The sequence below is a fragment of the Homarus americanus genome, unplaced genomic scaffold, assembly GCF_018991925.1.
Source record: "Homarus americanus isolate GMGI-L3 unplaced genomic scaffold, GMGI_Hamer_2.0 scaffold25013, whole genome shotgun sequence".
Lineage (NCBI taxonomy): Eukaryota > Metazoa > Arthropoda > Malacostraca > Decapoda > Nephropidae > Homarus > Homarus americanus.
Window position 1 is genome coordinate 2,786,962 of NW_024722158.1, and position 15,428 is coordinate 2,802,389.

At 43.9% G+C, this 15,428-nt stretch overlaps 1 protein-coding gene across 1 annotated transcript in view; it reads right to left on the reverse strand.

The window, feature by feature from the left end:
- Positions 1-15,428, reverse strand: part of LOC121862008 — a 78,932-nt gene that overhangs the window by 36,884 nt on the left and 26,620 nt on the right. Inside the window, 2 exon segments of the mRNA XM_042359938.1 lie at positions 7,940-8,155; positions 8,295-8,509. Coding sequence (XP_042215872.1) covers positions 7,940-8,155; positions 8,295-8,486 — 408 coding nt within the window. The 5' untranslated portion in view covers positions 8,487-8,509.

Sequence of the window (15,428 nt, forward strand, 5' to 3'; positions counted from 1 at the left end):
CATTGTTGAGAAATACTCTTGTTCTCAAACGTCCAAATGCAGCCGAGGCTAAATTGATTCTGGTTTGAATTTCCATATCCAGTGAGCAGGTGGGTGTGAGAGTGCTACCAAGGTACTTAAACTGCTTTACTATTTTGACAGGATCTCCATTAATGTAGAATTGTGGTGCTTCTATTGGTGGAACAATGGGCTGGACAACAATCTCAGTCTTCTGAGTGTTTATTTGCAAACCAAGCGAGCTGTAAATACCTGAGATCACGTCCAGTGCACGTTGCATAGATTCTCTGTTATGTGTCATTATTGCACAATCATCTGCATACTATAGTTCTATGACCTGAGTTGTTAAGGTCTTTGTGTAGGGTTCCAGACGTCTAATAATAAAAAAGCTACCGTCAAGACGGTACCGTATGCCCACACCTGCATCAGGCCCAAGGGCATTGTGTGAGAGTTATGCTACAGCCAGCAAAATGATGTTAAACAACACAGGTGCCAGCACACAGCCCCGTTTTGCGCCCATTTGGACACTAAATGGTTCTGACTGCACACCACCCACAAGTACCCGGGACTGCATTCCATCATGCATCTGGCGGAGGATTTAAAAAAATCTTGGTGGTACACCGACCCTCTCCAACATAGTCCACAAAAGTTCTCTGTTTACTGTGTCGATGAGCTTTGGAGAGGTCAATGAACACACACGCGCACACACGCTACTACTACTACTACTACTACTACTTTGCTCTCACTCGGAATCGAGAATGACGATAATCCAGCTATGATACAAAGATATGAGTTATTAGGGATGTCACCTAGGTTGGCGAGTTTTGAGGTGACTAAAGGGGCCGATACGGGACCCGCAGGGTCGTCCACATTCGGTGCACATGTGGAGGGGTTTTGCCTGAGTGTGGGAGGGGCGGTGGCAGCGTCTTTCCGGCTTTGGTGCTTATCTGCCTCGGTTTGCAGTCGGGTTAACTCGAAAGTATTGACACCTTCTCGTGTGATGTTCCTCCAAGCGTTACGATGTGGAGTAATCGACTCCCAGGTGAGGGGGTCGATTTGGCACTTTTTCAGGTTTATCTTAAGACTATCCTTATAACTTTTCATTTGCCCACTGGAGTTGCGTTTATTATTCGTTAGGTGACTACAAAGTAGCTGCTTTGGCAGTCTACTGTCATCCATGCGGGTACCATGGCCAGTCCAGCGTAGCTGTTCATGGATAATGGTAGCCTCGATGCTCCTACAGTTGGTGTCAGCATGAATACTGGCATTTGTTCTCTTGTCTTCCCAGAAAACTCGGAGGATGGAATGTAGACTACGTTGGTGAAAGTTTTCAAGTGCCCTGAGGTGCTTCCTATATGTGACCCATGTCTCACTGCCATATAGCAGGGTGGGGAGGACCACTGCTCGATATACATGCAGCTTTGTAGATAATTTCATCTCCCTACAGCTGAAGACACGGTTTCGGAATCCGCCAAAGGCTTGAGAGGCACATCTAATCCGGTGCTGAATCTCTTCATCGATGTCTGCGGTGGTGGACAGGTGGGAGCCGAGATACCGAAAGTGGGTAACATTAGAGAGGGTAGTGCCATTAAGCTGGATGGATGGTGGAGGTGTTGCTGAACCTTGGGCAGGCTGAAAGAGAATCTGAGTCTTACGTACATTTACCTCAAGGCCGAAGTGCGCATACGCATCTGTATAGGTGTTTAGGATCTCCTGTAGGTCGTGTTCAGTGTGAGCAACAAGGGTGAGGTCGTCTGCATACTGAAGTTCAGTAATGGAAGCTGCCGACACCTTTGTTCTTGCCTGGGGTCGTCTTATGTTGAAAAGACCCCCTTCACCCGGTACTGGATGTCCACCCTGCCGGCTAAATTGGCACGCGTAAGGAAGGCAGCCAAAAAAATGGAAGAGAGAGTTGGTGCCAGTACACACCCTTGTTTAACCCCTGTTTGGATGGGAAAGAACTCAGACTGGGTGCCGTTATGCAGGACACTGCCATTCATGGAGTTGCCTCACAATGGCGATGAATTTTGGTGGGCGGCCAAAACAGCTGAGGGTCCACCAGAGGGCTTCCCTGTTGACCGAGTCGAAGGCCTTCGTTAGGTCGATGAAAGTCATGATACAGGTCACGACGCTGTTCTCTGCACTTTACCTGCATCTGGCAGGCAGCAAAGATCATGTCAGTGGTGCCAAGTGATGGTCTAATAAAATCCACATTGAGATCCTGGGAGGAAGTTTTCCGCCTCAGGAAGAAATCTGTTTAGGAAGTCTCGGGGGATAATCTTGCCAGCTAAGGAGAGCAGCGAGATCCCACGGTAGTTGCCACAGTCTGACAGGTCTCCCTTGTTCTTATAAATATTGACAATGGAAGCATCTTTAAGAGCTTGGGGGATTTCCTCCTTTTCCCATATATTCTCCAGGAGAGAGTGGAGACGGCTGGTAAGCAGAGGTCCTCCTGCTTTATACACCTCGGCTGGGATTCCATCAGGCCTTGAGGCTTCGTTATTTTTCATCTGTTTGATGGAGGTAACTACCTCATCCAGGGATGGAGGATAGCTGAGGTGGGTCAGCTCTGGATGCTGAGGGACCTGCTGGGTAGTCAGGACATCCACATCGGTGTTTCGGTTGAGCAATGAATGGTAGTGCTCTTTCCAGCGCTGAAGGAGGCCTTCATCATCTTTAATTATGAAGTTACCATCAGATGAACGGAGGGGGGCTGTGCCTCGAGTGGTTGGCCCATAAAATGTTTTAATGGAATTGAAAAATTCGCGCATCTAGTGCTGATGTGCATGCTTTTGTATTTCACTTGCTTTATTTTTAAGCCAGTCATTCTTTAGAATGCAAAGTTCCCACTGGGCTGCCGCTTTCTTAATGCGGAAGATATCAGCCTTGGTCCGAGACCGAGGGTTGTTCTGCCAGTCAGTAAAAGCAGCACGTTTATCATCGATGAGTACTTTGATTGCCGGGTCATTTTCATCAAACCAGTCCTGGTGTATTCTTTTAATTTGGCCGAGGGTCTCTGTGCAGGTTTTTGTCATAACAGTGTTGAGAGTATCCCCTTCGGCACTGGGATTCACGTTGTTTGCTGTTGGGTTGTTTATAAGGCCATGTTCGAACTGGAATCTGAAGGCATGTGCTACTGCTGGGTCGTCCAGACGCTTAGTATTAAAACCTCTTCTGGAGGCTTGCTGCCTTCGCTGGTTTGGGGCGATGTGAAGTGAGAGCTTGGCTCTAACATGTAGATGATCAATGTCACAGTGGTCTTAGCCACACATGGCACGGGTGAAGAGGACATCTCGGCGATCTCTTTCTCCGACAATGATGTAGTCAATGAGATGCCAGTGTTTGGATCGTGGGTGTTGCCACGAACCCTTGAATTTGTCGGCCTGCCTAAACAAGGTCAATATTGGTGATAGTGATGCTGTGCGCAGCACACTTGCTGAGGAGAAGTAGGCCGTTGGCATTACACTTGCCTAGTCCATTTCTCCCTATGGTTCCCTGCCAAATGCTAGCATCTCTGCCAACTCTGGCATTGAAGTCACCAAGGAGCATAACCTTGCCTTCTCTGGGGATAGAGGTTAGCACTCTCTCAAGGTCGGCGTAAAAGGCCTCTTTGATGTCATCCTCTGCATCCAGTGTTGAGGCGTATGCACTGGTGAAAAGGGCATGACGTGAGTGATTCAGTGGGACTCGAAGCATCATGAGGCGCTCGTTGATCCCAATAGGCATTTCAGTTAGCCTGTGCAGGATGCGTTGGTGGAGGGCAAAGCCAACTCCATAAATGCGGTTTCTTTCCGCAGCAGACTTACCCTTCCAGAAGAAAGTATAGCCACACCCCCGTTCTGTGAGCTAGCCCTCATCTGGGAGCCGGGACTCACTGATGGCTGTTATGTCGATGCAAGATTATTCTCTCCCCTTCCTACTCCACATATCAAGAAGAGCTCAACACACTGACCCTTTCGACTCTCGCTGACCATCACCACGACCTCATCTGCAAATTTGGTAAGAAGCTTCTACACCATCCTCGACACCGGCTCCTACTACCACCTGAGATCCCTAGTCCGAGAATTGCTGTTCGAAACCACAACCGCATCCAGCCCATACGTGCACGAACTGATCACTATAAGAACAGCCCAGTCCCAACCATTGTAAAAATTATCAATAACTTGTAATAAACCAGTGTATTCACTCCCAGTAAACACTACTCCTTGCACTGTCACTATGTTGAAATGAACTGTAGTTTGAGCTTTTCCCCATCTAGTTATTACATGTCTTATTTGTGTCACTCATGTTACTTGTATATTATTTGTAATTCGAAACCCATTCCCCAAATATGTAACTGTATATTTTCAGCCTTCTGGCTGCCAAGCTCTTTCAATAAACCGTTAATTATTATTATTATTATTATGATTATTATTACCTAGCCAGCTCTTTTGCCACAAGGGCAGTTCTTCTTTCAGGATGCTCATTTGTGCCAGCATCCAGAAGGGTCCTGACATTCCAGGCAGTGACCATAAGAGGTTGTATGATTTGTTTTTGTTTGAATCTGTGATTTTGACTGTGTTTTCGACCGCATAAGGATTACCTTACTGGGTGCGGTTGCTCAGTCAGGTTAGATTTGTAAGCAGGCTATGTTTCGGGCACCTTTTCTAGGCTCCTCCCCATGTGGGGTAAGCAGAGTGGCTCCTCGAAAGGGCTGCTCTGTCGCACAGACAGGACCGGACTGCACTGCTGCCCTGATTCCAGTGCAAAAACGACCATCTTATCTGTGTGAGCCATGTGCAGAGTTGAGTAGAGACTCCTGGCAGTCATTTCTGCCTATCCCCGTCGCCACTCGTCCGGCGCCAAAGGACTTTTGGGGGCATAGGGATTTTGACGATGATGAGAGGCATGGTGAACTGGATGATGGCTGCACGTGAGTTGAGTTATATGGTGAGGCGGGAGCACTGGCTTCAACTATACATCTTGGCTCTCTCTTTTCCTGATCCAGTGGTGTAAGTGTTGTAACTACTGGGGAGAGAGTTGCAATGGACTGCCGATAGCCCAGTTTGTTGGGTTTTGCCTGAGTAGCCTGTCCATCAGGCATTGCCTTCGTCCGCCGGTGTAGTCATTGGGTTTCCATGGTGGTCACCTCTTCCACCTACACCGCCGTTGGGGTCTTGTTGGAGCTCTGTAAGCATATCTGCCTGATGAGGGGCTCCACCGCAGATTTTTCGTTCGGGGTTTACTCCCGTAGCCTTATACCTACCAAGGTTAATCCGCAAGGCAGCGGGGCAATGGCTGGAAGGCACCATAACGTGTCGACATGCCAGTGGGCCTATGCTCCGTCGCTCTGGGGCCCACTGCTACTCCAGATTCCCTGTTGGTCTACTCTTGGCCCACGAGGCACCCAGTTACCGTGTGTTGCCACGAGAAGGCACAGCAGGAGTCTTGATGGTGAAGAAGTTCTGTACTGGCAAGGGAAGACTTATGAAAGTTGCTTCCCTGTTCGCCACGAGGGTTAGCCAGCAGCGGTAGCTGAAAGCGAGAGGGAGCAAGCAGTGCTTGTACCTTAACACTAACATAGTGCTGCCACACTAGACGCATTTCACCACCCTGTGCGCACACGCACACACACACACACACACACACATACACACACAAAAAAAAAAAAAAAAACAAGATTGCAAGACGTTGTAACCGCTAGACTAAGGTTAGGGTATAAGTACCTTTGGCAGTATATAGTATACTTCAAGCAGATGTGAACAAAACTAAATGTAAAGTGTATGGCCAGACATATGGCCACACACTCGAACACTACGTCCTCGACTGTGTGAAGGTAGAACCTTTTAGGGACAGGTCCAAGCACACTGTGTGTGTGAAATAGCACACTTTTTCTCTTATGGTAAGATAGCTGACGTATTAAGATTGTATGTATTTTTTGGCACTCAGTAGCTATATCAGTTTCCATGTATAGAACCATACACAATATGTGTTTGAATATCTCTCACGTAAATGTGAATAACAAAGTGTGCGGCCAGGCATATTGTCTTACACTCCTGTACTTACGCAGTTGCAAATAAGTTACCTTCTATGTACAGAACTAAACGAAGAATCTATTTTAAATATTCTGTAACATTTATTGCCATAATATCCTGACCACTGGGGTCTTTTATACACACCCTTGTGACCTCTACTCTGTAATCCTTTTGCGTGACAGCTCACAGGATGAGTATGGGGTTCACAATAAACTAGCTGTTGTAAGTGACAAATTTGAAATTTTTTGAGAAAATTCAGAGGTACGCCATCATCCAACACCTGACCGAACAGTCTTATCAACGCATCACAACACGGTTTCATGGAAAGAATATCCTGTCTGACAACTTACCCACGTTACTTGTGACGGTAAAAGACTACGTGAACCGAAGCTCATCAGTGGATATGTTGTACATGGATTTCTCCAAGACGTTTGACGAAGTTCCATATGCATGACTGGCTTCTAAGTTCCAGGCACATGGCATCACAGGCAAGATTTTGACGAGGATTAACAACTGGCTCGAAGACAGGACAACAAAAAGTCGTTATAAATGTAGTACATTCTGAGTGGAAAAGGGTTCTCAGTGGAATACCACAAGGCTCTATCCTTGGACCCATCCTGTTTGCGATCTACATAAACGACATAGATGAAAATATATCGAGCCACATTGTCAAGTTTGCGGACGACACGAAAATATCTGGGAAGGTAGCAAGCCAAGACAATATTGCAACAATGTTGAAAGAGTTGCACGAGCTGTTCACATTGTCTTGAGACTGACAAATGCTCTTTAACAATACAAAATGCATGATCGTACACGTATGATGCAACAACCCTAATCACATCTGTTCTATTAATAACACTCTCCTGGATACTGTCAATAAGGAGAAATATCTATAAGCATTGTGGCAGATCATTCACTGAAAGCGGCGCAGTGAGAAAATCAAATTGAGATTTGGGAATTATAAAGCGTTCTGTACCTTCGAATACAAAGGTAGGAAAATGTTCCTTACTCTACAAATCTAAAGTAAATCCCAGTCTGGATACTGCATAAAGGCATGGAAACCCTGCCCCCAGAAAGATCTAACACCCCTGGAAAAGGTGCAACACAGTGCGACTGAGATGATTCCGGAACTATGTCATCTTGAGTAGCCAAGTAGGCTTAGGGCTTTAGGACTAACAGCCCTTCAGACAAGGCACAATAGTGCAGATCTCATTAAAACATTCAAAATCCTGAAAGGGATAGAAGACGTGAACTCAACCATTTCTGAGTGATATCACGTACCACCAACACGAGGAGACGTATAACTGCAAGCTCGCCAATTTAGCAGGCAAAAAGAACAAAAGAAAATATTTCTTCACACAGAGGCTGGTATAGACCTATGGAACGGTCTACCAGCCCAAGCTGTGGAATCAAGAACAGTACTGGGCTTCAAAAGAGCCTTCGTCAAAATTATTAAGAACAATGAAATATTGTTTAGGTAATTAAAATTTAAATTTATGATTATTGAAGTTTCAGTACACACTCGGTGTTATGTTCCAAACATTTCATAAAGAATGAATCGATAATGTGAGAACCAATTGTAACGTAAGGGTATTATCGACAGCAGCATACCCTACCTACCATGTCCGAAAAAAAGGGTATTTTACATATCAAGGGGCATATTGCAGTAAATATACCCCTTTGCTTAGGATACTAGGATACCTTTTTCATACCCTACAGTTTTTACAGTGGGGGTCTATTATACACACTGTTTGTGGCTTCTGCTCTGTATACCCTGTAAGCTGTAAGCTTTTTGGCACTACCGCTCACATAATGAATATGGGGTGCACAATAAACTAGCCACTATCAGCAGCAAAATTTAATGCAATTCCCTCTCCCATTTCTCCACCCTCGTCTCCCCCCTCCCTTCCTGTCTCCACATAACTCACGTTAAAGCCGAGGCCGACAGAGCAGAGTTTCTTCTTGAGGGGGCCAATGAACCGCGGCTCCGTGTCACTAGGAGCTGCCTCGAGGGACCGCGATTCCGTGGGAATAGGTTGTAAGGCCCGTGACTTCTTGATGGTAAAGTGTTGTTGTACAGTATCTTGGTCCATGTCGGTGGGTGGTTGAGTGGTTGTCTCGGCTGCATCGTTCACTTCCTCAACCTACGGGTCACAAACCTCTCAGTGCTTTGAAATTTTTTTCTGAACTTAAATTCCTCGTAATACAGACACAGGCATAAGCACAATATTTTGGGGGAGTTATGAAGGAAGAATTACACACACACACAAAAAAGCAACAAACCTGAGGTGAGGATGAGGAGGATGAGGAGGAAGAGGAGGATGTGGAGGTGGAGGAAGAAGAGGTGACGACGGAGGAAGCTGAGGCAGGACCGTGTGTAGGGTTATCTTCCCCCCACTTCCAGTCAGCGTGTACCTGAGTCGCCGTCAGCATCATCACCACCACCATCACCACCACAGCTGTCCGCCGTGCCATGTTTGCCGTCTACACAACACCTGCTGAAGTATTTGTGTACGTCAGTTGACAAGTTATAACTAATGCAACTCTCTTATAACTACAAAAAATACTCTTTCTCTCTCTGTTACGAGTATAAAAATAAACAAATTCTCTCTCTCTCTCTCTCTCTCTCTCTCTCTCTCTCTCTCTCTCTCTCTCTCTCTCTCTCTCTCTCTCTCAGAAGTCTTATATATGGCCCGTAGTTCACTATAGTCTATTACCTCATTGTGTCACATTTCTTACCTTTTTCAATTATATTTCTACCATTAACTATCTTAAACCAGCCTTGTTCAGTTTTACTGGGAATGGTTCCCAAAGATGCTCTAATATTGTTCGAAATTAAGTCAAACCTAATCTAACCTAACTCAGCCTAACCTAATCTGCAGGTTCATAGACATCAGCAGCAGAAAAGTGTTCGAGACCTGTACCATCTGCAGGTTGTACTTACCTGTAACTCTTGCCCTCCCCCACTAGACTAGGAGTAGTGTAAGATCTGCCACCCACTAGACTAGGAGATAGTATAAGACCACCCCCCCCCCTCGGAGGTAGACAGTGGTCGTCCCGTACAGCCTCGCATCAATGGTCGCAGCGTCCCTCATCTGCTTTGGCATTTCTTTAAGTTAACATATTAATACAAATTACTGAAGAAAATGAACCAACTCCGTAAATCATAAATAATAGTTTAAAGGATAGTGATCTACTGTGTTTATAAAACAAGAGTCGGTCGGTACTAACAATAACCACTACATATTTTCACTGTGATATTTTCCATAATCGTTACTTAAAACTATTTGATTTATATCACCAAAGACGTAGCTTGCCAGACCCGGCCAGATCTCAATCTTAGCCATTCAGGTTAAGTTTTAAGTCCTTCGCGAACTAGTTTCTCCCCCTAAAAGCTATTGTTTGAGGTGTTATAAGCTTCGACACCATGGTGGAGGGTGAAGGTGGGGGGCACATAGCACGTGGCGCTAAAGAATCTCGACTGTTTTTCTATAATCAGTTTACTCCTTTATGAAGCCGGGTAGTAGGCACCTTAAGCCGCGTGCCGTCCCCTGCTACGACCATGTTGTGTGTGTGGGGAAGGAGGGGGCGGGGTGTAGAGCCCATCATCATTAGTGTCCACAACCTAGCAAACACCGCGTGACTCTGGAGGCATAACGTCAATATTCTATAAATGTTAATTTATGACGGTGACCGAGGCTTCCTGCCCATCAAAAAAGACCAGTTTACTTAAGTAAGAAGACCAACAGGTAAAAATGACGCCTATTACACTTAAGAAAAGAACTTTTCCCAAATACAAAGGTAGTGACTAGTGATACGCCTTTATAGAGCTTCCTATATCTGTTGTAATATATCATAACTTATCACACTTGCTATAATCTTACATTACAGCAGTATAGGACCTCGTCTCCACACACCCCTGAACAACGCTGCTCCCGCTCATCAAATATAAATATATTTTAATCTGCGTAACAAAATTAAGTACCATATTCACATAGTCTAGACTTTATAACCTTAGTGATCTCTCTTATTAGTTACACTATTATGTTCACCCTGACGCTAGTTTATTGTGTGACGTCATCATCATGGTTGTACAGTATTATGTTAATGTGTTCAGCTTCTTATACCATCTGTCGTGCCTCCTCCACGCTCTAGTTATTACATTATGATATGAAGTGACTAGTCTTAAACTGGGGGCCACGGCAAGATTTTAGGGGGCCATGGCGGGCTAGTGTAAGTAGTATATGTTTGGAGAAAATGTGGAAACTCTTATTCAGCTTTTTTTTACTTTGCCTTGTTGGGGGACAAATCATTTTTTTTTATTTGTCTATTTTTTTTGTCATTGTGTGTAATCATAATACCCGTACGGTACAGTTTTGATATTTACATAGTATGGTGCAGTAGCTAGTCTCATTTGCAACGGATTCGCTCAGATTGCTCAATTCTAGTTCCTGTCAGCAGGGTGACGGGCGCTGGACTGTGTCACTGATCTCACATGTTCGGTACATGTCAGTGTGTCATCGCTTTACAAGTGGTGATCAGACCGAATGTTCTCAATCTGGCTCAAGATATCATTAGGAAAATATGTGAGTGTACTGTGAGTGGACTGTATGTGTATGTTTTACGTGTGATTGCATAGGCATTTTATGTATGTTTACATACAGTATGTCTGGACTTTATGCATATTTGTGTGTTTGCCATTCCGATTATTGTCTCATTTTTGTTTTTTATTATTGTAATTTTTAGTCTTTATCATTCGTCTGTTTCTGTCTGTTTGCATTTGCGATGGCTGTCAGTGTTGCTAAGAAACGGAAGTACAGTGATGAATACATTAACTACTGATTTATGTCAATTCTCGATGATGGCATTGAGAAACCTCAGTGTGTGTTGTTTCAAAGTGCTGAGGAACGATTCCATGAGGCCTAGTAAGCTGAAGCATCATCTGACAACAATCCACCCCTAGTATGCGGAGAGAGACCCGATTTCTTCAAGCACCATGAACGGAGTTTGGAAAAAAACAGAGACTGGATGAGAGTGGTGCTTTCCAACAACAGAACTTAAGTGTAGTTGAGGCATCACATGAAGTTTCCATTGAAATAGCAAAGAAGAAGACGGCCCACACGATTGGTGAAACTTTAATTAAGCCGTGTACTTTAAAAATGGTCAAGCGGGTTCTTGGAGAGGCAAGTGAACATAAGATTCAGCAGATTTCCTTGTCAGACGACACGGAGAATTAGTGAAATGTCAGCTGATATCATGGAACAAGTGATACAGGAGATTAAATCGTCTCCAACTGGTATGTTTGCAATACAGTTGGGCGAGTCAACGGATGTGAGTTCTTGTGCACAGCTACTCGTGTTTGTTAGGTATGTATTCTTGCGTGACATCAAGGATGAATATCTGTTCTGTACACAGCTTGAAACTACCACAACAGCTTTAGATGTGATGGAAAAGTTCACTTCTTTTTTCACAGCAAACGGGATCACCTGGGAAAATTGTTGTGGAGTCTGTACTGATGGGGCTCCGGCGATGCTGGGATCGAAATCGGGTTACAGAAGCACGTCAAGGAAGTAGCTCCAAATGCCAAAGGAGTTCATTGTATGATCCATCGTTTTGCACTCGCGTCGAAAACCCTCCCTGATGCCCTTTGCCAGATCCCGGAAGCAATGGTAACGTGCGTCAACTTTGTGAAAGCAGGATATTTGAACTCTCGCCTTTTCCAGAACCTCTGTAAAGGCATGGATTCGGAGCATGACGGCTTTCCAGGGGTAATGTTGTGAATCGAGTGTTCGAACTTCTGGGAGAACTTAAGTTGTTCCTGGAAATGAAAGGGAAGGTTGATCTACTAAGTCACTTCAACGAGGTATTGTGGGAGCCACGTCTTGCGTACCTGGCAAACACATTTGAGCAGCTAAACTGGCTGAATCTCAAGCTACAAGGCAAGGAAAGAAATGTGTTTCACCACATGGATTGTATTCGTGCATTTCTTGACAAACTCCAGAACTGGCAAAGGAAAGTCAGTGCAGGAAATGTTGCCATGTTTGAGAATCTCTCAACTGTTCTTGACGAGATTGAAGAGGATCATCTACTTGACCCATCACTCAAAAAATGAAATAATTCAGCACTTGAAATCCTTGGAAAGTGAGTTCAAAAGGTACTTACCAGAATTCGAGGAGGAAGAAGGGAAATTGGTGAGGAATCCTTTCTCTGGCAATCTTAACATTGCTGCCATTCCCGACGATGGTCAGGACGAATTCCTTGATTTCAGGAACGATTCTGCTGCCAGAGACTTCTATGAAGAAAAATCTCTGACTGTATTCTGGTGCTCAATGTATCAGTCATATCCAAAAGTTAGTGAGATCGCACTTCGAGTCCTCTTGCCATTTTCTACTACTTATTTATGTGAATCTGGTTTCTCCACCTTCTTAAAATAAAGAATAAAAGCCGAACCGGTTACTTGTGGACCCAGACATGAGATGTTCTTTATCAGTGACCCAACCTCGAGTTTGTCGACTGACTGAAAGGAAACAATGTCATCCATCCCATTTAACTGTAACAAAATATGCATTCTGTTAGATGATTGTAAACATTAAAATAAAGGAAGAGGGGCCACGAGGATGTTGAGAGTTCCTCAGGGGGGGAACGGAGTGAAAAGGTTTGAGAAACACGTCACTATATAAACTGTACTACATGTTTATCCAGGTAGCGTAGTGAACCTACTTTCAAGTTAACAGAGCTCAAACCTAATACAATTCAATAGTAATAGTTGATAATTATCATCATAACATAATTTAGACAAGTGTCTGTCCAGCTCACACAGTCTTGGCCCAACCCTCGTCATGGTGACCACAAGACGAGGTAATGTTGAAAAGCGTTAAGGGGAGAATCACACCCAAAAAGCACAAAGAAATGCGAAAATATTCTGAAAAATGCCTCACAGTGTCACGCATATATTTAAAAGGGCTGCCAGCCGTTCAGCGTAGTTTAACAACTTTATTGGCACAGAGGGCGCTGGCACGGATCACTGCCACGAAGGGCGGAGGTTCATACATAGGAGGAAATTATAAAATAAGCCATATTCATTAGTCTCATGTTAAAGATTGAAAGTAAATCAGTGTGAATTAACGTAAAGAAAAACTGTCAGGATATTTTCTAGGATTCCTGACTCAATGTAGTAGTTATGGTCTGAAATCTTTAACATTGTAGCATTTTATAATATAATGTTTAAGTGTGTGCTTTAAAGGGCTACCATAAAATTTACACATTGAGTTCCGGTGCGGTTGATTTGCCAGATGTGCCGGTATCCCAGTCTGATTCTAGCAACGACCTCAGTACAGTACATTGTCTGGTTCTGTTCTTGCGCCGGCCATACCGGTACTTCTTTGCCACAAAATTTGTTTACATGCTAATTGTACAACTACTAAGTCTTTGTGTGTTTCTAAATTCTTCGTGATCAAAATTCAGGATTTACAATTGGATGATGTTGATTACCGGGTAATGTTTCCTAATTGCAACAAAGGACGAAATCCACACAAGTTCAATACTTTAGACATTAATGGTAACAAGCCGTTCAATAAAACACTTTAAGGGTCATAGAATATCACACCACCTCCATTTACCTTACTGTAATTAGTGGTTAAGTTTGGGTTGTGCTTGCTCAGTTGTTTAGTCTGCTTGGTACACACTACCGCCTTATAATCTCTATACATTACACGTGAACAACTTGATCTCTCTGTGCTCGACTCCACAGAACGTTAGTAAAAGCAGAATATTCACTAAATTTAGTACTCTAAAGATGGCTGTTAGTAATTTCTAGTGCCATGCATCTCAACAATTCAGTGTTTAAAGTTTGTTTACAACAAACAGGTGTGAAATGACTAATTACTGGTACTGTACGACTGGCCAAGGAATAATACCATTAAAGGCTTCGTCTGGAGTGATTGGTACATTCAGCTTCAAGAAATCAGTGACACTCAGTCTCCAGTTTACGAGAGTCAAGGACACCAGAAGGAAAGTATTAGAGAATGGCACGTCCCAAGGAGTGTTAAGTCCCTTTTTTTGTTTTTTATTATAATGATGCACAAGCATATTAATGACATTCCAGTTCAACCCACTGAAGCTATAACTTGTTATGAGATAATATCTGCATTTTGGCTTAGACCAAACCCAGCATTTAAACCTTAATGGATGTATTCACTCGGAAGACTGTGGAATATGAACACATAATTTGTGATGACAAGACGAAGGTCCTCAATCCTCGCCCTATAAATATCTTGAAATCAATGTTAATGAACCAGTGGGGTTCCCCAGGGGTCAGTACTAGGCCCACTCTTGTTCATAATCTACATAAACGATTTAGATACTGGGATCAGCAGTGACATAAGCAAGTTTGCGGATGACACCAAAATAGGGCGGTAAATTAATTCAGGGCAGGATGCAAATGCATTACAGGAGGATCTAAATAAACTGCAGGGGTGGTCTGAAAAATGGCAAATGAAATTCAACACCAGCAAGTGCAGCGTACTTAATATTGGAAGAACAAATACTTATAATGTATACAGCCTTAACAACATCAACCTAGAGAAGTCGACTTGTGAGAGAGACCTAGGGGTACTTGTAAGCCCGGACCTACGGCCTAGAAAACAGTGCGTTAATGTTCGAAATAAGGCAAACAGAATATTGGGTTTTATATCTAGAAGTGTAAGTAACAAGAGTGCAGAGGTCTTATTGCAACTATATCTTGCGCTAGTCAGGCCGCACCTCGATTATGCGGTTCAGTTCTGGTGCCCCTATTATAGAATGGATATAAATTCACTAGAGTCGGTGCAGCGAAGAATGACAAAAATGATTCCGGGACTTAGAAACCTTCCATATCAGGATAGGTTAAAGAAACTTAACTTGCATTCCCTAGAAAGACGAAGAGTGCGGGGAGATATGATAGAAGTATTTAAGTGGGTGAAAGGAATCAATAAAGGGGATATAGATAAAGTTCTTATAATATCCGAGCAGGATAGGACTCGGAGCAACGGATTCAAGTTGGATAAGTTTAGGTTTAGGAGGGAGATAGGAAGAAACTGGTTCACAAATAGGGTGGTGGACGAGTGGAACAAGTTTAGCAACTTTATAGTAAGTGCGGGAACTCTGGAAAGTTTCAAAAGGAGGCTAGATAGATTCATGGTTGATAGAGAGTGGTAGTAACTCTCGACAGGAGCTGCCATGCACAGGCCAACCGGCCTATTGCAGACTCCTTATTTTCTTATGTTTCTTATGTTCTCAACAGAGGCGATCGACCAACACCGAGCCTGCTCGCTGCTGTTTATATACGCCTCGTCAGACACTTCTCGAACATCCTAGAATCATCCAGACGCACCTGGGAGATTCTAAAACGGTCTACTCTGATCGAGGCTTACAATAATA